General features: G+C 44.3%; 1 protein-coding gene across 1 annotated transcript in view; it reads left to right on the forward strand.

Annotated features, from left to right (window-relative positions):
- LTK (leukocyte receptor tyrosine kinase) overlaps positions 1 to 25095 on the forward strand; it is a 102391-nt gene that overhangs the window by 41569 nt on the left and 35727 nt on the right. The window contains exons 3-9 of the mRNA XM_071744706.1: positions 5139 to 5294; positions 5869 to 6091; positions 11908 to 12047; positions 16699 to 16836; positions 16965 to 17117; positions 18191 to 18291; positions 20074 to 20240. Of these exons, the coding sequence (XP_071600807.1) occupies positions 5139 to 5294; positions 5869 to 6091; positions 11908 to 12047; positions 16699 to 16836; positions 16965 to 17117; positions 18191 to 18291; positions 20074 to 20240 (1078 nt within the window). The remainder of the gene's footprint in view (positions 1 to 5138; positions 5295 to 5868; positions 6092 to 11907; positions 12048 to 16698; positions 16837 to 16964; positions 17118 to 18190; positions 18292 to 20073; positions 20241 to 25095) is intronic.

Genomic DNA, 25095 nt, shown 5'->3' on the forward strand with positions numbered 1-25095 from the left:
TTCATCAGCTGGGTTCAAGATAGGTGCTTGGCAGTCACAAGCACCCTTTACTAGGAAGCTTTGCCACCCTCTTTCTGGCTGGAAAAGGAGCAGTGACTGAGAGGCCATTGTGACCTTACTTATAAAAACTCCAGAAACAAAACAAAAAATGAAAAAAATGAAAGAAAAATTTGGGGAAGAACAACACGATGTCCCAGTATAGGTTGGGGGCTGAGCTGCTGGAGAGCAGTGTAGGTGAAAGAGACCTGGGGGTCCTGGTAGACAAGAAGATGCCCATGAGCCAGCAATGTGCCCTTGTGGCCAAGAAGGCCAATGGCATCCTGGGGTGCATTAGAAAGGGTGTGGTTAGTAGGTCAAGAGAGGTTCTCCTCCCCCTCTATTCTGCATTGGTGAGGCCACACCTGGAGTATTGTGTCCAGTTCTGGGCCCCTCAGTTCAAGAAGGACAGGGAAGTGCTTGAAAGAGTCCAGCGCAGAGCTACTGAGATGATGAAGGGAGTGGAACATCTCCCTTATGAGGAAAGGCTGAGGGAGCTGGGTCTCTTTAGTTTGGAGAAAAGGAGACTGAGGGGTGACCTCATCAATGTTTTCAAATATGTAAGGGGTGAGTGTCAGGGAGATGGAGTTAGGCTTTTCTCAGTGGTGACCAGTGATAGGACAAGGGGTAATGGGTGTAAATTGGAGCATAGGAGGTTCAAGTTGAATATCAGAAAAAATTTTTTTACTGTAAGGGTGACAGAGCCCTGGAACAGGCTGCCCAGGGGGGTTGTGGAGTCTCCTTCACTGGAGACATTCAAAACCCCCCTGGACACGTTCCTAGGGGATGTACTCTAGGGGGCCCTGCTCTGGCAGGGGGGGTTGGACTAGATGATCTTTCGAGGTCCCTTCCAACCCCTAGGATTCTATGATTCTATGATTCTATGAAAAAGAAAAAAAAAAAAGGACTTATCTTCTCCACTGGCACAATGATATCCACCAGATTTGGATAGTTTTGAAATAAAAGCCAACTGGTAGAGATGCTTTTCAGCAACTATAGATCAAAATACCTTTCTTGATACCAAATTCAGTTCTATTTCAACTGATATTTTCTTTTCTTAGGCATTGTAAAAGCCCAGGGAGCTGGACAAAATGCTTGTGAGATAGGTAGGATGAGCTTTGTCTTCCTGTGGTGCAAGAACAGATGTCACAAACTTGATACTTTATAAATGTCTGAGAGACATGAAACAGTTGTTATTTGTGGTGTGGAAACCAGAGCTGACACCTTTTCTTGTAGTGAAATAATCACAAAATGGATGAAGTTTTAAGGAACCTCTCGAAACCACCTCGTCCATCCCTGCCCTGGCTCAAGTCAGCTACAGCTGGTTGCCTCTGACCATGTCCTGGTGGTTTTTTAATAACTCCACAAATGAAGACTGCACAACTTCTCAGGGCAAACTGTTTCAGTATTTTACCACTCTTCCAGTAAAAAAAAAAATAATTTCCTCTAATGTTCAGATCGAATTTTGTGGTTTCTTCATTTGTTGCCTTTTGTTGTGTCAGCGCATGCTACTGAGAAGTACCTGGCTTGCTTTTCATTCCCTCACATCAAATGGCTGAACACATTCATAGAATTCTCCTGAACACCCAAAATCCTTCTTCTCAGAGCTGCTTTGCAGCCAGGCAGCCTCCAGCATGGACTGGTGCCAGAGATTATTCCTCTGCAGGTGCAGGACTTGGCATTTCCTTCTGTTGAACTTCAAGAGTTTCCTACATGCCCAGTCCCCAGTCATCTGTCAACCACTTCTCCCTGCTTTGTACCTCTGTAAACTTGCTTTAGGTGCCCCTTCAGTCCAGGTCATTCATGATGAAGCTAAACAATAAAGAAAGGTCTGTGCATGTTGGAAAAGTCACCTACATTCCTTACAGGAGGTGGCAAGGGGACCTAGACTTGACAGAGAGGAGTTCCTTGTAGTAAAATCTTGCAGATGGCATCTAATTCTTCAAAATGTGAGCCTTTCTGACATGCCTTCAGTTTCTTCTTTTCTTCTTCTTTTGAAACACCTTAAAATATATCCCTTGTGGATTGTTGTAATATATATTTCTCTTTTTTAATTTTTTTTCCTTTTCATTTCTGTCACATTTTGCCTTTTGGAAGACTTGCATCTTCCTGTTGCATGTCCATCGTGTTGTGATCATGATCATTTTTTATTTTTTTTTTTTTTTTGCCAGATGTCACCAACTTCTCAGGTCCATTTCAGACTGTTCTTACAGGCATTCAGATTCTCAGGCCCTGGGGCCTCAGGTTGTGGCAGGTAGGCTTTATATAGCCCATGGGAATCTGGCAGTTTTGAAGGGGAACATGGTGTTACCTGAGCTGCAAAATGCTTAGTTATGTGATGCAGATTCTAAGGATTAATCCTGCATTGGTATAGTCCTTGCTACTGCAATTATTAAGATTTATTGAAATTATTTTGACATAAATACTAATTTCAAGTTATCCTCTATTTAGAACGAAAAGGATTTTTTTTCTTTTCTGAGCCCGTTTTGCTCTCTTGCACTCTCTTCTCTGTGACAGAAAATTACTCTCTGGGTTTATGAAAAGTAGATTTTTACCTCATAAAAATATTACTACTGCTGACAATGGGTCTGTGGATACTGAGTTAACCCATCAAACTTTCATAAATTTGCAACAGCACAGCAGGTCTGGATCAGGACTCTGCTTTGCCTCACACAGCCAAGGAGTTTTTGAGCTATTCAGACTCCTAAAGTTGTTTTGCTGCCTCATCAAACCATAACCAGACATTTTTGTCCAGATCCAGCAAGCCCAGGAGAGGGGCTGGTGCCCTTCTTCTTGTGCCTTGTTGGAACAGGGCACTGGGTCTGGAGATGCATAATTTGACAGCTCAGCTGCTTGGGGCTTGGTAGCTAAAGAACCCAGAGACCATTTGCAAATCCATCATGGATTTGATGAGGTTGGATCATAAAATCATAGAATCCTAGAATTGGCTGGGTTAGAAGGGACCTCAGAGATCATCAAGTCCAACCCTTGATCCACTCCCGCTGCAGTTCCCAGCCCATGGCACTGAGTGCCACATCCAGGCTCTTTTGAAATATCTCCAGGGATGGAGAATCCACCCCTTCCCTGGGCAGCCCATTCCAGTGTCTGATCACCCTCTCCCTAAAGAAATTCTTTCTAATGTCCAACCTAAACCTCCCCTGGCACAACTTGAGACCTCTTGTGCCCTCTTGTCTTGCTGAGAGTTGCCTGGGAAAAGAGCCCAACCCCCCCCTGGCTCCAACCTCCTTTCAGGGAGTTGGAGAGAGTGATGAGGTCTCCCCTGAGCCTCCTCTTCTCCAGCCTCAACACCCCCAGCTCCCTCAGCCCTTCCTCACAGGACTTGTGCTGGATCCCTTCCCAGCCTCCTTGCTCTTCTCTGGACCTGCTCCAGCACCTCAATCTCCTTCCTGAGCTGAGGGGCCCAGAACTGGACACAGGACTCAAGCTGTGGCCTCCCCAGGGCTGAGCACAGGGGCAGAATCCCTTCCCTGGACCTGCTGGCCACGCTGTTCCTGAGCCAGCCCAGGATGCCATTGGCCTTCTTGGCCACCTGGGCACACTGCTGGCTCCTCTTCAGCTTCCTGGCAATCCAGACTCCCAGGTCCCTTTCTGCCACTCTGTGCCCAGCCTGGAGCTCCCCATGGGGTTGTTGTGTTGAACCTCATCCCGTTGGAATCAGCCCAACTCTCCAGTCTGTCCAGGTCCCTCTGCAGAGCCCTCCTGCCTTCCAGCTGATCGACACTTCCCCCCAGCTTGGTGTCATCTGCAAACTTGGTGATGATGGACTCAATCCCCTCATCTAAACCATCAATAAAGGTACTAAATGAGAAGCTCTGGTTGGCCCAGTTGGAGGTAGTGAGAGGCAGTAACCTCTATGGCAAGCAGGGCAGAGAGGGCTGGGGAAGGTGGGATTTCAACAGCCTTTCCCAAGCCACAGGGTTGTGCAACTCTCATATCTGTGTTTCTCTTAACCCTCTGGTGTTTTATAAAATGAAGTTTAAAATTAGGAAAACCCATCTGCTTCGTCTTTTGTACCCAAAAGTTGCTTCCATTGCTCCTTTTTTCTCTAAGTTTACTTGAAGTATAGCAAATCTTCTGGAAACTCTGATGTTGGATTTTTTTTTTCTGCCCCAGCTGTGTTGCTTGTGCAACCATCTAGCCTTGTTATAACCCTGACCTTAATGCTGTTCCTTTTATCTCTCTTTTCTCCTCCTCAGGCAAAAAGCTACCAAAGGTACAACATTATGTCATTCGTGTTGCATTCTGAATACCCTCTAAATGTCAGGATCTCAAATACTAATGTTTAGTCTCTTATTATTTTTCATATGGCCTGAGGGCCCTCCAGTTATTACTGTAATAGAATTATTACTACTACTGAAAATAAGTATCATGCAAGTTAATATCAACTTATTCAGCCCCACTCTGTGTGGGAGAGCTTTGTGCAGCTAACATCCCTTCAGGGAGTTTATATTAGATTGATGAGGGAACAGTGAATTACTTCTTGTCTGGTCTATAATATGCTGATTATGAAAAATTCTGGCCAGGGTGATGTAGTGTTCTCAGTGCTGTGAATGGACTCTGGAGTTTGTTAAGAGAGTGTTCTTGTCCATCCTACTGGAGGAAATCAAAATAGTTTATAAAAATAATAATTAAAAAAAGCTATGTAAATCTTGCATTGCTCAACTCTTGTGCTTGAGACCCTGTCAGGCTCTTTTTTTGGGGAGAGAAGGTTGATCTTAGAGTTTCATGTTTTCTTCTCTGCCAAAATGCTAAACCTGTATAGTTTCACTCTTTTTGGTATTATTCAGGATTTTTTGTACATGTGGGCAAGACCTTCACTGCTGTAAATTCATTGGGAACACCAGTGGGAGGATGCTGATTTACACCTGCCAAGAATTTGCAGGACTGTTTATCCTTCTATATTTTCCCATACCCACCATGCAAGAGTTTTCATGGCACAAAACAAACTTTATTTTTTCCCTCCATTTCTCTAGTTTCTTGGAAGACAGAGCCTTCCACACACTGCTCATCTGCTCATTCACATCACCCTTGCCCCTTGAACTGGGGAAAGCTTCAATTAAACCTTTGGTTTCTCCTTACAGAAATCTCTTGTGTCATTGGCTCAAGCTGTTCATGGGTGACATCTACAGACAATTTTGGAAAACCAGACTGGGTGTTATCTTCACTTGGTGTCCTGGTGTCTCAGGAGAGGCAGGAGCTGCTTCTGGAAAACAGTTCTTCCCATGGAGATGCTGAAGGTAGGGCAGAGCTGGAAGTTGCCCTTGGATGGACTTCTGCTTTCTCCCAGCACTGGCAGCAGCTGCAGATGGCAGAAAGGAGCCAGGAGGATGAAGCAGAAGAATCACCAAGATTAGATATACTGGTGTATTTGTATGGCTCAAGTTATGTCTGTCTGTACCTTCTATACAGTCAGCCCCTTTATATACTCTTTATGTATTTCCCTTTTCCTTACAGAGCTGGATTTTTCATAGGAAACTCAATCCTTCACAAGCCAGGGCTGGATCCACTCATCTGCTGTCTGACTTACAAAGTCTTTGGCTTTTGTTTCATTGTCTTCACTCCACTTTGTTTGATTTCTTCTCTTCTCATTTCTTCTATCACTTCTTTCCTTATTTCCTAAATTTTTACTTTACTCTTCTGTACCTACTTTCATTTCTTTTGGGGGATTTCTGCATAGTCACCTCCATCTCATTATTCCTTTCTTCAGACTCCTTATCCATTTATCCATTTTCATTTTATTAACTCTCTTCCATCCACGCTGTCCAAACTGTGTGCCTCTTTTAATTTTTAAATATTTTTTTTACCTCACAGGGGACATTTTCCTCCTAAACACCAGTAGACTCCCAGACAGATGTGAATTCAGCCTGCATAGCCCTGTTCTGCCTGGCAGCTTGGACTCTTGCTTGCTGGAACTGGCCATATATTCACAGGATGCTGTTCCTCTCCTCCAGAGGTTCACAGTTGAAATCAGATATGTGGAGACAAACAGAAAAACTTTAATTTCTCTGAGAGTTGGCCCTGAGGAGGATGCCAGGTAAGACAATCTATTTGCAGCTCTCTAGACTTTGAATTTCAGGGTAGAGTGGAGTCTCTCCAGGCCACTGTTTAACAGGATTTTTTTCTTTTTTGAGATCATTGCTGCTGTTACAGCAGAAAAAACAGGGTAGAACTGTACACTCCAGGGACTGGAATGTACAGCTTCCTGACTGTTTATCTGTAACAGACCCAGGTTTTGTGTGTCCTCTTTGCAAAGAACACACTTGCTCAGGGCTCACTCCTCTTGAGTGGTTGACCCTCTCATTTATGCCAAGATTGTAGCTGTAAAACATATTCAGTCCAAAGACTTGACTGATATATCTGGGTATTCAGTGGGTCATATCAGTGTTCCATAGATCACATTTCTCATTTTGAGGCAGGGTAATTTTATAATATTTTTTTTATCATTTTCTCCTCCTGTCTGCTGAGATCAGGAGCAACCTCTTTTGCTTCTTCTGTAGAGTTCATGGTGGGGAAAAACAGAGGATAGAGGTGAGAAGAGGGGAAAACAAAACAAAACAAAAAAAGGAAGTGCAGCAACCCTGGATCTTGCCCTGTGTTCTCTTCTCTTTGATCTCCTCAGTGTTTTACTTTTTCATTCCCACACGTAGCAGAATGCAGTAAAGAGGAGAATTGGACAAAGGGAATGAATCACAGCAGGAAGAGGAGAAAAGTCCACATATAATCTGATTTTGCCATTTTTCCATCTGCTTGTTTTTCCTTTGCTGCAATCTGCCTTGTGAGAACCTGGGTCAGACATGCAGCAGAGCTCTTTATTTCCATCACTTGACTGACTCCCATGGAGAATTTGAGCAAGAGATCCCAGTTCATGTTTTCTTTGAATTCTTTGGTGCTCCCCAGGCTACCATGGAGATCTGTAGCCAAGACTTCTACTCAGCCAAAGATAGCAGAGATTGACTAAAAACTTATGTTTTCTTCCAGATCCCTCTCTCTCTCTCTCTTTCTCTACTGCTTTTGGTTACTGCTCACTTCCTTTCTGGCTGCTCCTCCCCCTTCTTCCAATTTCACAAGGAATCCATTGCATTTTGGGGGATCTAATGTCATTTTTACCTATAACTGGCCTTGCTGCTTGGAGTATTTGATGAACCTTTGCAACTGCACCCACTGCTCCATTTCCCTCTATAAATTTAGAGAATTCCCTTTTGATATTATCTAGCTGACCAGACCAGGCTTTGATCACAGCCACTGCAGCATCTCTGGAATGGATCATAGATGTTTAAAAGCTTGTTTGAGCAAAATAATCCTACATGAAATCAAGATTATCACATCTCTTCAAGTTATGGCCTTTAGATTTATCAGAACAGAGTTAGCTTTGCTGGAAGTTGGCATTGCTTTTTCTTAGTGAGTGAAATGAAGCACTGGTAAGTTCAGAGGGTTTAGTGTTCAGGTTTTAAAGATAGGTGGTGACTGACTCCTGTTTTAAATCAAGATAGAAAGGAGAGATAGAAAAGAGACAAAACAATCAGAATCCGTGTCAGGTCAAGTATTCTTTTTCCCTCATTCCATGGAAACCCTTTAAAATCTCTGGAGAAAAATCAAAGTGTGTAGAAAAGACAAAATTTATTTCTTGCACAGGGATTTTGCTGCTTCTTACTATGCAGGGAATCTGAAATTAACATTCTCTCTATGATTAAGATATTTTAAATATTCCTTGTTAAGAAGAGACCATCCTGAAGCTTTCTTGCTTTCCAGGGGATTTCCATGGGGAGTGGGAGTTCTACAAAGTTTTCTGTGTTAACCAAACACTGCTGCACAATTTAGAGCAGAACAAGGAGGACACTGAACAAATGACCTTGAGATGGATGCATACAGTTAGTATATAGCTTAACCACTGGCAAGCACTACCAAGGGATTGTCTTGAGATCAGAGTAGAAACTTAGATACTGAGAAAAGCTTGGTGGCACTTTTCAGGTAATTAAGCACTCCAGACCATCCTGGTTCAGTCCCTTTTGTTACCTCCCAATTCCAGGATCAAGCTGTACCTCATCAGAAATTCCAGCTGTACCAGACCATCCCAGTGAGCTGTCCTCTTTCTGGAACTGGAAATCTTCTCCCAGAGGTGTTCTTCCATCAGCTACACAGTTTCCAAAAGCTTAGATACATGCCATGCATAAGTTGCTGTCCTGTCCACCTCACTAACTACTAAAACCTTTCATTAAATTAGTAGTATTGGAGCTGGAACTTTTTTTTCACACATACACCTTACTGAAAGAGCAAAGAATAGGATTAACCTTAATTAGGAGCTGGTTTCTTTCAACTCTGAGTACTCACACTTCAGTGAAAATAAAAAAGCATTGCTTGGGAAAGGGATAATTTTTCCCTTTCTGTGGCTGAGTTGATTTTATTCTGTTTTCTTTCTGGAATACAAGGCACTGGCCATGATTTTCTTGGTAGGTCAAAAAGGTCACAGCCATGAGCAGACATGGGCTTTCAGTCAGCCAACCTCAGACAACAATAATTGCTTATTTTTTTGTGTGTCTTTCTTTTTTTTTTTTTTAATTTATTTTATTTTTGGGTGGTGGGGATGGTGCTAAAATGCTCTGCCAGCTTCTGAAGTTGTAGAAACTTAGCATCTTGGACACTTTTTTTCTGCTAATCTGGTTGGTTTTATCCATAAGAATATGTAACTTCTACTGTTGTACACAGAAACATTGCCATATGGTTAATCTGAAGGTCTAGAAACAGGTATGGTCATTTGGGTTTCATAAATTCATCTACATAAGCCTTGGAAAGGGAGTAGTCTGGTAAGTGTCCTCAGAAAATACCTAATTCTTACTGACAACAATGTGCACAGCCATTACCATTAAAAGATGCAGCTAGAAAAGGAGAGGCTGTCCAGATGTTGTATAAAACAATGATTTTTGGACATTAATCTGGGAATATGGTTTACTGCCCTTCATACTTCTGTTGAAACTGCACCCAAAAATACACTGGGTCAAAAAAAAGACTCCCTGACTGGTTGGTGGAGCCAAGAGGGGGAGGCTTGGGTTCTGCTTGTGTTCTGCTCTCTCATCTACTTCCTTTTAAACCCAGTGGTTAGAACTGGGTATCTCTGAAGATTTGCAGGCAACAACTTGCACATAGAAAAATAATATAAAGCTTCTAGTTTTGATGTTTGAGTCTAGAGTGAGTCTAGAAGCATTTAAGATAATTATTCATGTGCAGTGAGCTCCCCTAGTTCAGAAGAGGTTTCAGCTTTCCTCTTCAGCTTTATTGAACTTTTCACTCTTAATGAAGGCACCATCATTCTTCATAAAGGTATTTCTTAAAGTTACTGATCAGTTACCTCTTTTAGGTATGGAAAGGCATGGCACAGAAAGGATTGGCAAGGAGGGGGAGGAAAGCTTTTCCCCAGCAGAGGAGAATGAGAGGCTAATGAAAATCAGAAGTTGAACTTCCATGTTTGCAGGGTGGATCTTGAGTTCTCTTCCCTTAATTATCAGGCTGCTTGCAACTCCAAACTTTCTATCCATGCAAATCTCTCAAAATTATATCAGATGGGCCTTCCATACATAGTGTTTGATTTTAACATCTGTATTTAGAAGAGATGTAATATTACCTCATGACTTGAGACCTGGCTTGACATAAAGTCAATACTAAAGGCATTGCCAAGCTTGGCTTATGTGGAAGCCTGCTGCAATGATCCATCTTCTGCTAGATCAACAATGGGCTTCATTCCTGATCCTATTAAGAAAATTAAATTGATTCTGACCAGCCCCTGTTTGGAAACTGGGGCCAGGCAAAGAAGGTGTAAATATTTACACCATTAGAAACCTTGATGCAGTTGGATTCCCCTTTTTCTGAAGGGGAATACCTTGATGATGATGAGAGTCCAGGCACAGAAGTGTGATGCAAAGCTACTTGTAGTTTTGGCAGTCTCTGGATGCTTTCCAGTTGTTGCTGTGGTTTGCTAAGTGGAGTCAAATTCCAGTACTGGAGATTTTCAGTGCAGTCCTGGGATGTTTTATGTGACCTCAGGTTCTGACTTAGAGGAGCTGCCTGCTCACAGAAGGAGTGGTTTGAGATCGTGTCAGATGCCACTGTTCTCCCAGCAGGGATGGCAGAACAGGCAGCATGCCTTCCTCATTTGTGACATTACAGAGGTTGGTTTATTGCCTTAGATTGGGTATTTTTTATTTATTTTTACTTTACCAGGCTATAAACAGCAAATTCCATAGTCTCTGGCTCATAAAGCAAGTAGCATTAAGATGCAGCAACTGAACTAGTCACTGTTTTTAGCTGTGGGGCAGGAATCTCTTCCCTTGCTACCACTAAATAGAAGATTGGTTGTGTATCAGAGGCTGTGTGCTCCAGGTTCCCTGTCTCAGGGGTGTGAATATCACTGGTGATGCTCTGATGCTGCTCTTAGGGTGGATTGGAACGTGGTGGAGGTACTAGAACTATGGCTAAGTCTGTGGAAGGCCTGAGTATCCCTAATAGGTAAATTCAAAATTAAAATTAAAAAAATTAAAGCCTGTGTTTACCTTCAGTGGCTCATGGAACCTGTTTGATTAAGGCTCATTCATTTTTGTGGCAAACAGGATGCAATGGAGTGATGGCCAAAGCTGTGTCAGGTAGCAGAAGCAATTCAATTCTGGGTCAGTGCTGAATGGTCTTGAATGTTGGTACCAGAGTGTGTGAGGGGAGGTTATATTTATAAATGTATTTTAAGGTTATATTTATAAGTGTATTTTATACGTGGAAGGCACGTATGGGTGTGTGTGTGTGTGTGTCCAAAATTGGTGGTCATTTAAATGACATTTTAATTTAAGAATTATTGGGAATGGATGAATCTCTTAATCATTAGGATCTGTGACAAAGGTGAATGAACATGAGGTTGCTAGGCTGAATATCACTTGTTTCATATTAAGAACTGTTTGTTATGTTGGAGTTTACATACATTGATCTATTCCCCATGTGGATGCTCCTACTTTTATTTGGTCTATATTTATGGACCGGGTCCTGCACTTTGGCCACAACAACCCCATGGGGAGCTCCAGGCTGGGCACAGAGTGGTTGGAGAGCAGCAAGAGAGAGAGGGACCTGGGAGTCTGGATTGCCAGGAAGCTGAAGAGGAGCCAGCAGTGTGCCCAGGTGGCCAAGAAGGCCAATGGCATCCTGGGCTGGCTCAGGAACAGCGTGGCCAGCAGGTCCAGGGAAGGGATTCTGCCCCTGTGCTCAGCCCTGGGGAGGCCACAGCTTGAGTCCTGTGTCCAGTTCTGGGCCTCTCAGCTCAGGAAGGAGATTGAGGTGCTGGAGCAGGTCCAGAGAAGAGCAAGGAGGCTGTGAAGGGATCCAGCACAAGTCCTGTGAGGAAGGGCTGAGGGAGCTGGGGGTGTTGAGGCTGGAGAAGAGGAGGCTCAGGGGAGACCTCATCACTCTCTCCAACTCCCTGAAAGGAGGTTGGAGCCAGGGGGGGGTTGGGCTCTTTTCCCAGGCAACTCTCAGCAAGACAAGAGGGCACAAGAGGTCTCAAGTTGTGCCAGGGGAGGTTTAGGTTGGACATTAGAAAGAATTTCTTTACTGAGAGGGTGATCAGACATTGGAATGGGCTGCCCAGGGAAGTGGTGGATTCTCCATCCCTGGAGATATTTCAAAAGAGCCTGGATGTGGCACTCAGTGCCATGGGCTGGGAACTGCAGCGGGAGTGGATCAAGGGTTGGACTTGATGATCTCTGAGGTCCCTTCCAACCCAGCCAATTCTATGATTCTATGGAATATTTATGCTAGGGACTCACTCCATGGATTCCAGCATGCTGTGTGTGTGTCTGATAGTTCCTTGTTGTCTTCTAGGATGAAATGGAAGTACCTGATGGCCCAGATTGGCCGAATAGAAAGACCTTTTAAAATTGCCTTGCTGTATTCCAACTGTGGAGCAGAAGAGGCTGGTGTGCTGGCAGTGGGCTCCTTGCAGCTGAGGAACTGCTTTCATGGTATGTTAAAATATGGCCAAGTTTGGGTTATTTTAATGTGGTCAGAAAAGAAAGCAGCACCCTCATCAAAACTGATGAATGTGATCAGGGTGATGAGATTCAAATGAAAGCTGAGTCTCCTCTGGGGTTTCTGGAAGTGCCCTACTCTTCAGTGGTCACATTTCCATGTGTTTTATGTGTGTGCACATATGTTTGTGTGTGTATGTTGTGTTTTCTGCTTCAGGGCAGGGCTGAAGCTCAGAATTTTAAAACACATTTAAGGGATCCTCTCTGCTTTTCAGCTTTGCTTTGCTTGATCTTTGAGAAAACAAGCAGGGTTTATGCTGCATCCAGCAACAGGGATGGGAAAAAAGTATTGCCTAGATTAGTTAGCATTTAATATTTTTTCTTTTGACTAATCAAGGACAAAAGACTACTCTGTGACCCCAAAGCCTTTTCCAAAAGGGGGTGTTATCTTCCAAATCTTTAAAGAAAATAAGTACTGAGCTGCACTGCTTGGGATCTGTTTGCTACTAGCAGGCTGAGAACATCTGTCTAAAATGAAAATAATTGAAATGTAATTATTTTCTCCAAAGTAGTGAGTGCTCAGCTCAGAAATCCTCAATTTTACCTGGCACTTAGAGTCCTGTTGTGAATGTCATGCAAATGATCCACAGTAGCTGTGCAGAACCTTGCTAATCTTATTTAGGCTTCTTGAAAGAACAAGACTGTTGGCACAGGCAGCCTGCAGGTTGGAGACAGAATCATCATCTCATTTTGTTTTTCCTGCATTAATGTAATGCTATTGCCTCCATTTTGCAGGCACTGTGGAAATAGCTTGGAATGTAAAAAGCTTCAAATTTGAAAGCAGAATACTGGTTTCACCAAGCTGTTTCATAATGTGCCATGACACTGGTTTTGATCACATTAGAGATTTGATTTTTTTGCAGCAATTAATCTGTAGTTTAATAAATGTTATATTTTTAATGCAATGGTTTTTTGACAGTGGTGGAGTTTTGGGGGATGCATCGAACCTGAAGCACTCAGTCCCTAAATCAGCTGTTATGCCTACCAAGAACAACACATTGCCATGATATACAATATATATCATGATATAAAATACACTTGGGATTGAGTTTTACATGGCAGGGATTTGGTGGGGGGGGGGGCTGTCTGGATGGCTTCTGTCAGAAGCTGCTGGGAGCTTCCCCCATGTCTGACAGAGCCAAGGCTGAGCCCATCAGTGGTGGTGGTGGTGCTGTGATAACATAAGAAAGGTGAAAGGAAAAAAAAAAACCTTTGCAGTTGCATCTGGAGAGAGGAGTGAGAATATGTGAAAGCAGCAGCTTCTGCAGGTCAATGAAGAAGGATGGGAAGGAGGTGCTGGATTCCCCTGCAGCCCATGGTGAAGACCATGGTGGGGCAGGATGTCCCTCTACAGCCCATGGAGGTCCCTGGGAAAGCAGATATCCATCTATAGCCCATGGGGGACCTCACAGAGGGGCAGACAGATGCCTGAAGGAGGCTGTGATCCTGAGAGAAGCAGGCTCCTGGCAGGACCTGTGAACCTGTGGATGCAGGTTTGCTGGCAGGACTGGTGGAACCTGGAGCAATTCATGGAGAACTGGAGCCCATGGGAAGGACTTGCATGGGAAAAGTTGATGGAGGACTCTCTCCCATGGGAGGGGCCCCACACTGAAGGAGGGAGAGGGTGAGGAGTCCCTCTCCCTGAGGAGAAAGGAGCAGCAGAAACAACACCCCATGGACTGAGCACAACCCCCATTTTTTATTCTGTCAGGGAGGAGGAGACAGAGGAACCAGGAGCAAAGTAATATGAGTGCAGGGTAGGGTGGAAGGTGTTTTAAGATTTGTTTTTTATTTCTCATTACCTTACTGTCATTTGATTGGCAATAAATTAAACTGATTTCCCCAAGTTGAGTCTGTTTTGCCTGTGGTGGTAACTGGTGAGTGATCTCCCTGTCCTTATCTTGACCTGTGAGCTTTCCATTATTTCTTTCCTTCCTCTCCCTTGCCCAGTTGAGGAGGGGAGTGACAGAACAGGTTAGGGGGACACCTGGTACCCAGCCAAGGTCACCCCACTACACTCTTTCAGACTGTGTACCTGGATTGCTTCAGAGGTGTCCTTTTTGTTCTGGAACTAATTCCCTAACTGTCTCATTTTGAAATATTTGTAGTAACAATCCCTGTGGGATTTCTGTGCTAAAAGGGAGCAGGTCCAGAAGAGCCCCATGCAGACCACACAGGCACCAACAGGACAGGCTGGGCACATGAAGACTCATGCTTTTAGGAAATAATCAGACTTAAAAATGACATTCAGGCCTGGTTACTGGGTACCTGTGCAGCCAGTCAAATAATCCTGGGGACCAGCTGGGGTGCATGAGTAAATTTGCTATACAGTGAGACAGCTTGCTGGGGAAACAGCTGCCTTCCCAGGCTGGATGCCACAGTGTTGGCATGAAAAGATGTCAGAATGAGTGTTACTTGTAGTGAGAACCACAAGTCACCAGGTGTCGTCAATAATGAACTGGGAGCTTAGGCCCAGCTGTGCCCAATAATTAGGGCCTGCCCCAGCTGGAAATGGGCGGGGCTGAAGGGCAAAATAAAAGGCATGCTCCCAGAAACAGAGAGGGGAGGCTGAGAGAGGCCTGGGAAGAGAGATGGCGAGAGACCTCCTGAGGAGAGCCGTGTCCCCGAGAGAAGGGCTCGCCGCAACAAGTGGTGGAGAATGCGGGCAACAACAGCAGCCGTGAATGCTGAGGTATTATAAAGAGCTCTACACGACCACGTTGGTGCGGGAAGCTCTACAAAGCCAGGCTTAAATGCGGAAGGCGATATAAAGAGCTTCGAATACGCAACCACGTCAGATGGAGCTACTACGTTGGTGCGGGACGCTCTATGAAGAGCTCCAAATACGCAACCACGGGAAAAGCTCCACGAGGCCAGGCTTAAATGCTGTAGGCGGCGTGAAGAGCTCGGAGTAGAAGCCCAGCACGGCAAGATACAACAGCCCGGAATGGCGAGCCAGGCAGGAGCAAAGCCGAAAAGCAGTAAGATGAATGAGGCTCGAAGGGCGCAGCGAGTTGGCGCGCGGAACTCAAACCCGAGGAATGGTGAAGCTGAAGTGGAGCTCTGAGTGCGCATCAAGTCAGTGCGGTCCTGAAACGGAGCCTCCCAGGGACACGCGATGCGGTCCTGAAACGGAGTCTCCCAGGGACACGCGACAGTGCGGTCCTGAAACGGAGCCTCCCAGGGACACGCGATGCGGTCCTGAAACGGAGTCTCCCAGGGACACGCGACAGTGCGGTCCTGAAACGGAGCCTCCCAGGGACACGCGATAGTGCGGTCCTGAAACGGAGCCCCCAGGGACACGGGACAGTGCGGTCCTGAAACGGAGCCCCCAGGGACACGGGACAGTGCGGTCCTGAAACGGAGCCCCCAGGGACACGGGACAGTGCGGTCCTGAAACGGAGCCCCCAGGGACACGGGACAGTGCGGTCCTGAAACGGAGCCCCCAGGGACACGGGACAGTGCGGTCCTGAAACGGAGCCCCCAGGGACACGCGATGCGGTCCTGAAACGGGGCCCTAGGGACACGCGACAGTGCGGTCCTGAAACGGAGCCCCCAGGGACACGCGATAAGACTGGTGCGCTGAATGCTCGGAGAAGCCTCTGCATGGCCAGGCATCCCGAGGTGGCGAGTACCAGCGAAAGCTGAGCTGGTGTTTTGAGACCTCATCTTCTGCTGATAACAGTGGCTAAAGAGGCGAAAAAAGCCGGTAGGAGCCCAAATTTTCCCTCCACATTTCAATCAAAGGCTAAGAAAATTGTAAAATTAAGGAAATGAAAGGCCGTAATATAAGAATAATTGTAAATTATAGAAAAAAAAGTAATGAGATGTTTGAAAAGGCGAAAAAATGTTGAGAAATAATGAAATGTTTAAATTAATTGTAAGTTATTGTGAATTAATTGTAAATTATTGAAAAAAAAAATGAAGTTTATTTTTCAACAAACAACAAAAAGGGGGGAAATGTAGTGAGAACCACAAGTCCTCAGGTGTTGCCGATAATGAACTGGGAGCTTAGGCCCAGCTGTGCCCAATAATTAGGGCCTGCCCCAGCTGGAAATGGGCAGGGCTGAAGGGCAAAATAAAAGGCATGATCCCAGAAACAGAGAGGGGAGGCCGAGAGACGCCTGGGAAGAGAGATGGTGAGAGACCTCCCGAGAAGAGCCGTGTCCCCGAGAGAAGGGCTCACCGCAACGTTACTTAAGCCCAAGTCTCAACAGGGCACAGCAACGTGACTGTCAGGACTGAAACTGAGTGGGTATCTCTGCCTCCAGCTTCAGAACATGGTAAAAAACTGCAAAGTTCTTCCTTTTACAAAACAAAATACAAAACAAAAAAAAAAAAAACGTTGCAATCTAAAGATGGTGCAAATGCAGCAGAAGACAGTGCATGAGAGAAAAGGTAAATTAATTTGTTTCCATGAGAGCTGAGGGTGTCTGCATAAATCTCATGCAGGGTGGAAACTTAACATGGTAAAAAGCAGAGGTGTCATTTATCAGCCCTGGACACTTGCTGAGGTCCCACATGTGAAGAGTCATAAACATTCTGCCAACTCATTTCTGGGCTTCTTTCTCTTTTTTTCCTTTAGGTAAAGAAAACCAAGATCTTTCTATATATGCCAAAGGCTCCACATTCCCCTGCCTTCATGGAGGTTGTGTCAGTCACCTAAAAATCTGTGAATTCACCAGTGATTGCCCTGCTAAAGAACAGGAAGGAGTGAGGTGTGGTGAGTATGTGGCCTGGCACTACATGGGAGCTTTAGACAACCACAAAGAGTTTTGACTTTTGCAGCTGTTTGTTTTCTTCCATATTCAGGTTTCTCTGTCTTCCTGCTTTTTCTTTTTTCTGCTGTAGACAGTCTCCCAGAGGGCTCACATTGCTCTTTTGAAGAAGGTCCATGTGGCTGGACGCTGAATGAAACTGCAGCATCTCCTTGGTCTATTCAGGGCTCTACTGAAATGATGAAAAATTACTCATTTTTAGGATCTACCCTGCAAGCCACTGGTGGTAGGTTCCTCATAGTTCTCTCCCTGTATGCATGTATGTATGTATACAATAGCCTTGAACTCTTAGGTTTTTAAACTTCAAACATTAACATTGGTATTATCTATAACAAAAAGTAGCTAAAATGTGATTCAAAACCTTATACAAAACAAGCTCTGCAACAAAGTTAACATGAAATTCTCAGAGACTGGAATTCTCCTTCACATTAATAACTTTATATAATGAATTCTCTTTAAATATGCTTCTTCCCTCCTTCTTCTTCTTCTGAGCTATAGAATTGCAGAGTATTTTAGCAGCAATATAATAACTGCTGCATCACAAACTAAAAACTGCCCCACAGAACAAGGCAGTTTGTAGAAACATCTTTTGGAGAACCTTGCCAGATTTTGTGCTAAATAAGAAGCCCTGACATGTTCAGGCTGAAAGTCAGAAGTGTTAGCACAAATGAGTCTTGCCTCACAGTTCCCTGGGAAAATGAAGGGTTGTCCATATTTTTTCCTGGGAACAGAGTCTCCACATGAGCTCTTCCAGGCCAGTGTTTGTCTCAGCAAGGGTCATTGCTGCTCATGGTGTAAGAATTAGGGCTGATCAGGAGTTCACTGGACACTGGTGTCAGCCCATGTGTGGGAAGATGCTAGGGAGGTGCCTGAGGTTTTTGCACTCCTATTTCAGGAAGGAGTTTGGGATGTTGGCTTCTGGCTCATTATACTCTCACTAATAGAGTAAGGGAAGGTGCTAGAGAGGTGCCTGAGGTTTTTGCACTCCTATTTCAGGAAGGAGTTTGGGATGTTGGCTTCTGGCTCATTATACTCTCACTAATAGAGTAAGGGAAGATGCTAGGGAGGTGCCTGAGGTTTTTACACTCCTATTTCAGAAAAGAAATTTGAGGTGTTGGCTTCAGGCTTATTATAACCTCACTAAAAGATTTGCTCTCAAACCATGCTTGTCATCTTATTTGCACTCTGCTTCAGCACAATGATGTTAAACTGCTTCAGTAGAGTATTAAAAAAAAAAAAAAACAAACAAAAAAAACAAAGCATCATCTTGCCTTTTCTGCTTCCCTTTTCTGGTCACAGGACACTTCCTCTACTTGCGAGCAGACAGCTCTCAGATGAGCTGTGTGGCCAAGGCTTACAGCACCAGCTTGCCAGCTAGGATTGCCACTGAAGACTACCAGGTATATGACTACCTTACCCCCCTTTGGGGTAGTTTGTACAATCAGCCCATCCTCCTGGGCCTCTGCAAAACACTTGCAAGCACTCAAGTTGGCTCTGCTGCCTAGAAATATAGAAAGGAGATGTGAGGAGCATCCAGAAGTGAAAGCAGGAGCTCCAGGTCAACTCCTCACTATGGAAAACTCCCCCTCCTAACTCTTCCAATTATTCCTCTGAAGGATACTGAGTACCTCAACTCTATGGAGTGGCCTTGGCCTGTGGAAAAGGGAGTTGGCTGTCTGGGGTTTTTGAACCATTCAGTGTACCTGCTACTGATACTTTTCTGCATAAATTCTGGAATACTCTCTCACAGGAGTTAAACTTTCTTGAGAGTTTCACTGGTAATGGGAGTGTGAAGTTAGATGCTAGATTTTCCAGGAATAGGTGAAGATAATAAAGTTCTGTTCACATTCTTAAGGAATTTTAAAAGGTGAAGGCAGCCAGGCATGGATAACATCCCATAACCTTCCTTCAGCCTAAATTTCTCAAAAGAATAAGGGGAGATCCAAAGGCGTGGAATTAAAAATATGAAACTATATTGTACTCATAACACTTGGGAAAATTAAGCTGCAGGTTTGAGCTGGACTCCAGCCCTGCTAGATGGAAACAGAAAGCTTTGATGCCTCCTTACTAGAGCTGGCAAAAGAAATAGAGTGCAGGTGCCAAAGATCTAACCAGCACTTATATTTACTTACAAATCCAGGTCACATTTGATGTGTAGTTCCAACCAAATAAAAAGTCCTTGGAGCTAGGCTCAAAAAACAAGGAGGAGAAGCAGTGGTATAGAGTTCACAGGAGATCTGGACCCATTCTCTCCTCCACTGGCAAGGATTTGAACCCACATTTCAGGAGCAAGGGGCTTCTTGTGGTTGTTCTTTGCAGACCATGCATGTGTCTGCTCCCTTTCCTGCTGTAAAATAAAGAGAAGCTGAGCATTCAAAGCAATGGTGGAAATAACAGTTCTCTCTTGTTCTGTGGCAAAGTGGAAGTGGTTACTTCAAAGAAAGAAAAATATCTCTTGCTTCAGAATATTCTTTAGCCTGGTGATAAGGTTGCTTGCCTGATGTTTGGGTGCCATGGTCCAGATGGTGCCTATGATTTGGAGCAAATATATGCTCCAAGTTTCCTTTCTCTAGAGACCTCCTTGTTTCAAGGGGATTTGAGGTAGGGCATCTCTCCCCTGGAAGTACTTTTGTACCCTATAATTCCTGGGAATAGATCAAACCACACCAGTGCAACACATGGACCTGGGTGATTACAATAGGAACCTTTAAAGATTTAAACTGTGGTTCAAACCCTTTCACAGAAACCTTCAGGCTGGTGAGAACACTGAAGAGGAATGCAGTTAGCATTGTTTTCCCACAGTAACCTAGCTCTAGTGGAAGCATTTAATGCTAAAACATTTTTTGAGTTCAAGCCTGTGCTCCTTTTCTTTACTGCTTTTTCTTCCTGAAGGAGGAACAAGAAAACCAGTGGTTTCTCACCCAAATGGTGCCATGGATATTTTTGTGAGAGGCTGGAGAACAGTTGCCCAACAGGAGTGTCAGTCAGAGCCTCCAGAGATAAAATTCTGTGCTAGGAACAGGGATGAGTCAGGGATGAGCACTGGGGGCCTGAGCAGTGGGTGTGATGCAATGGTCTGACTCAGGATCAAAGGTTTGTTGTCTCAGATCTCCAGGGAGGGGAAGAGTGAGTACCTGTCCCTTCTTATCACAGCTCACCATTCTTTTTCTCTTCTATTGCAGATCCAATTCTCAGTGCATGTCTTTGGCAGCTACAATGGTACCATCTCCTTCTCTGTCAGGGAGGAGATAAAGGGAGCTCCAGTCACACTGCCAATGTGGGAAAGGGCAGGGAGCTGGAGTGACCACTGGTTTCTCATCACCTTACCAATGCCAGTGCTTCAGAACTGGTAAGAGCTCAACCAGCAGCACCCAGGGTTACCCCCAGATATATAATAATTTTTTTACTGCTTTTGTGTTCAAGCATCACTTGACTTCTTCAAGGGCCATTTCTATTGCAAAAGTTGCATCAGTACTTCAGTTCTGCTTGCTGAGGAAGTTTCCTGTCAGACATGCAGATCTCCATGTGTCTGCTCAGCTCAGCTCAGCACAAGCCTGAACTGTGTCTGCACTTCATGCAACCTCAAACAGAGCTTAGGTATTGGGAATAGCAATGTCTGTCCTAGACACATTTCACTGGTGTGAGAAAGCCAGTAACAGCTGTATTAGTGTAGCTTTGTACAGTAAAGCTATCATGTGGGTCAAATGGCTGGCAAAGCCACAGTTTGGCCAATGCAACTGCCTGGCCTTGAATCTGTATCTCTGCAGCCTAGGAAACAAGAGATCATTCAGTGCCATGTCACTGATGCAACAATTTCAGGAAAAGACCATTGCCCAATTCAGGCTTGCATTCAAGTTTTCACAGATTCAGATGTGAAAGTACAGCATGACATTTGTTTTCAAATGAAGTAAAATATTGAAGAGTCAAAGAATTTCAACCCAGTCTCAATTGGAATTCAGTCTCAAGCAATGTAGCAGGTGTTGGGCATTGGTTGTTGTGCACAACACAAACACTTCTCAAATTGCTCCAATCTGGTTTTCTGTGTCTTTCTCAGGAAGGCTTTCACTTGACCCTTAAAAAAAATCTCAACTTCTATACAGCAAATATTAAAAGTGAGAAATTATCTACCTAATATTGGCAATAGATAATGTCAGAAAACTTAATGGAGAAGAAAGCTTGAGGGGATTCCTTTTAACTTCAAATATTCATTGCATCCTCATATAAAAGACTTCAGGGATTTGGGTCTGGAAGTGGTAGCAATTCAAACCCAAGCAGCAGTAAAACCCAGAGAATGTTCCACCTTGTTTCTCCTCATTAAATTATTATCTTTGGTCTCAGCATTATAAGGTGTTCACCATATGCACCTCTGCCATGAATTACTCTTTTAGGATAGGATAGGTCTGCATGCTGGCAGTGTATTTAATATTCTTTTCTGATACAGTCTGGAACTCTGTGGATTAGCAGCTGTTTAGTTCTTCATATGTAAAGTATAAACAGTGAATTTGTCCAGAATAACTCTCTTTCCCAGGAACAACACAGCAGAGTGCCAGGAGCTCATCAGAGGTATTTAAGACTTTCTGCCTCCTCTGATAAAAAGTCCCTCATGCTTGTTCCCTAAAGCCTCCAGTTTCTCTATCAGCTCCTTCTGTGGCAGGAGGAAATGAAGAGCAAGAGGCTTTAGGGACTAGGACTGCACAAAAAAAACCTGATCTGCAAATACTGTAATGTTTGACAAAATGAAAGCAGTAGGTAGGTCCTGAATGCATGTACTATGATGGTTTGTTTCAAGCCATTTTATCTTACTTCACTTTCAGGCAACACTTTTATGTGCCATTTTCAAACAAATTTAAAACTGATGTGGCCCAGCAGTGACAATCACTATGGGTGAGGCTGGAACTCTCAGTATACCAAGCAGAAATGGGCTACCTGAGCTAGCCAAGTGACTAACAGAAATAATAAGTTGTCATTTGATGCACTGATCTATAACACAAACAGAGGAACCATACAACTCATGGGAACTGTAGCAGCTATTTGCCCCAAGGGAGGAAACCCTGGTCTTGGTGCTCACAGGACACAATCTGTGTCCTGGGCCCCTTCCCTTGTTCCTTACATGCTCTGCTCCTGCCTCAACTCACCTGCTTATGAAAGCACTCAGTGCCTTTCTTCCTTCTTTTCATATATTTGATCTCTCCTCCTTCAAGGCTGTGAACCCATTTTGTCTGTCTCATGGTTCCAGTTGTAATTTCCCTGTCTGACCTCCTCCCTGCTGCTTGTTTCCATCTCTCTTCCAGCAGGTGGTATTCCTCTGTGTGTTGGGTTTTTATTGTCTGACTCTCTTCCCTGCACTTCCATCCCCTTCTTGTCCTAGTTATCTCTTGTGTAATTTTATTTTGATGACCCCAGACCTACAGTAAAGTTTTATTCCCAGTCTTTCTGTTTGACTGTTTTTTACCTTCTGTAGCTCTCAGGCACAACCCACACTGCTCCCAACTCCCAAACCCAAGCTCTATGCTATAAAGCAACCAGGGAGCTCTCTGATTTTTCCAAGATGCCACCTTGTTCACTCTGGAATCAGTATAGGCAGCTTTTTTTTCTTCCTAGTTGGCAAAAAACAGGAGAGCTGGTGGAGAAAAAGTGTATTAATTAATTTGGAAGGGCAGGACCTGTCAGAGTTTGTAACAGTATTGTTATGGAAAGTGCCATTTGGCCCCAGCCTTGAAGATATCCAGAAAAGATGAGACTGCAGGATTAGAAAAATTCTACCAGGCATAGAAGTGTCAAGCTTTTGAAATTTTCAAGATCATTTTACTAAAATTTTAAGAGATTCTCATTCAAATGGAAAAAAAAAAGTTCATTTCTGCCATGTGATTCCTCCTCACAAATTTCAGATCCCACTTTCAATACCTGGTAGCACAAAGAACTTGAAAAGGTGTCAGCATTTTTGAGCAGGGTCAAAATTGTCAATCCCTGAGTTGCCTTTTTTGAATTCTAGGAAATTTTTTTTGAATTCTAGGCAAGTCACACCAAACCACCCAGACCAATAATGTTCAGCCCAAGTTGCTTAAATGTTGGTGAAGTAGAAAACAATTGTAAACAGAGGCTTATGGTGAATATTGGTCTACAAACTTAGTACAGTTTGGTGTAAACCTCCATGAATGACTTTTCTGTTAATAGTGGGTGTTGGCAGCCTTCCCTTATAGGTAATGAAACCTCCAGGAATACTTCAGGAAACTCCTGTCCTTGATTTGCTGTGTGAAAGGGCTGTAGGAAGGGATGACAGCCAGTGACAAAATGGGTGGGAGGGGAAAAGATCACAGAAGGGGTAGAAATGAACTGCAAACCAAATAGATGCTGTAGCAGAACATGAACACCTTGATGGGGGTAGAAGTAGATGAGTCTTAGTGGACAAAAGGAGGGGGCCATGGAGGGGACATATGAATAGTTTTGGGCAATAGGTTCAGGGAATCATAGAATGGTTTGGATTGGAAGAGGACTTTAAAGACAGCCTAGTTCCAACTTCCCTGTGATGGGCAGGGACACATTTCCCTAGGTCAGGTTGCTCCAACCTCCATCCAGCCTGGCCTTGAACACTTGCAGGGAGGGAGCAGCCTCAACTTCTCTTGGCAGCCTAGGCCAGTGCCTTGCCACCCTCACAGCAAAGAATTTCTTCCTAATATCTTATTTAAATCTAAAATCTTTCAGCCTAAAACTGTTCCCCTTCATCCTACTGCTACACCTTGTGAAAAGTCCCTCCCCATTTTCTTATAGGTCCTCTTCAAGTACTGGAAGGCTGCTTTAAGGTCTTCCCAGAGCTTCCCCTTCTCCAGGCTGGACAGCCCCAGCTCTCTCAGCCTGTCTTCACAGGATATGTGCTCCAGCCCTCTGATCATCTTCATTGCCCTCCTCTGGACCTGCTCCAACAGCTCCATGTCCTCCTTTTGTTGGTAAATTGAGAACTGAATGCAGTGCTCCAGCTGGGCTCTCACAAGAGTGAAATAGAGGGGCAGAATCCCCTCCCTTGACCTACCAGTGATTCTTCTTTTAATGCAGCCTGGGTTATGGTTGGCTTTGTGGGCTGGCAAGCTTTTCATCAACCAAAATCCTCATGTCCTTCTTATCAGGGCTGTTTGTATTTGTGCTTGGCATTACCCTGACCCAGGTGAAGGACCTTGCACTTGGCCTTGTTTAACTTTATGACGTTGACATGGTCCCACTTCTCAAGCCTGTTAGTGGCATCCCTTCCCTCCAGCTTATTGACTACCCCACAGTTCAGTGTTGTTGGCAAACTTGATGAGGATGCACTCAATCCCATTGTCCATGCCACTGACAAAAGTATTGAACAGTGCTGGTCCTAACATCAGCCCCTGAGGAATGCCAGGCATCACTGCCCTCCATTTGGACATCAAACCATTGACCCACTGCTCTTGGAGTGTGGCCATCCAGGCAGTTCTTTATTCACCAAGTTCATCTCTCAAGCCCACATTTCTCCACTTCTGGGACAAGGCTGTGGCTCTGAGTCATGGAAAACAGCATCAAGTGCTTTGCACAAGTCCAGGTTCTACATCAGCTGCTCATCCTATATCTACCAATGCTGTCATAAAAGGCCACCAGATTTGTCAGGCAGGATTTGCCCTTAAGTGAAGCCATGTTGTCTGTCATCAATCACCTCCTTATTTTCCATGTGCCTTAGCAAAGTTTCCAGTAGGATCCATTCCATAATCTTGCCTGTTACAGATGTCAGTCTGACTTGCTTGTAGTTTGCCAACTCTTCCTTTTTTGTCTGTTAAAAATGGGGCTTAAGTTTTCCCTTTTCCAGTCTGTGGGCATTTCACTAGACTGCCATGACTTCTCAAATATGATGGAATAAGACTGACAGCTTCATCTGCCAGCTCCCTTAGGACCTGTCCCATGGACTTATGCACCCTCAGGTTCCTTGGATGGTCCCAGACCTGATCTTCTACCATGGGTAATTCTTTATTCTCCCAGTCTCTGCCTTTACCTTTTGTAAGTTGGATGCTATGGCTTGAGCACCTGTCTGTGAAAAAAAAAAGGCAAAAAAAAAGTCAAAAAAGGCAAAAAAATCACTGAATACCTCAGCCTCCTTCATATCCCACATGACCAGGTCTCCAATTTCCTCCCAGACAGGGCCCACATTTTTCATAATCTTCCTTTTATTACCAGCAGACCTGTTGAAGATTTTCTTG

This window comes from Heliangelus exortis, chromosome 5 (assembly GCF_036169615.1).
Source record: "Heliangelus exortis chromosome 5, bHelExo1.hap1, whole genome shotgun sequence".
Lineage (NCBI taxonomy): Eukaryota > Metazoa > Chordata > Aves > Apodiformes > Trochilidae > Heliangelus > Heliangelus exortis.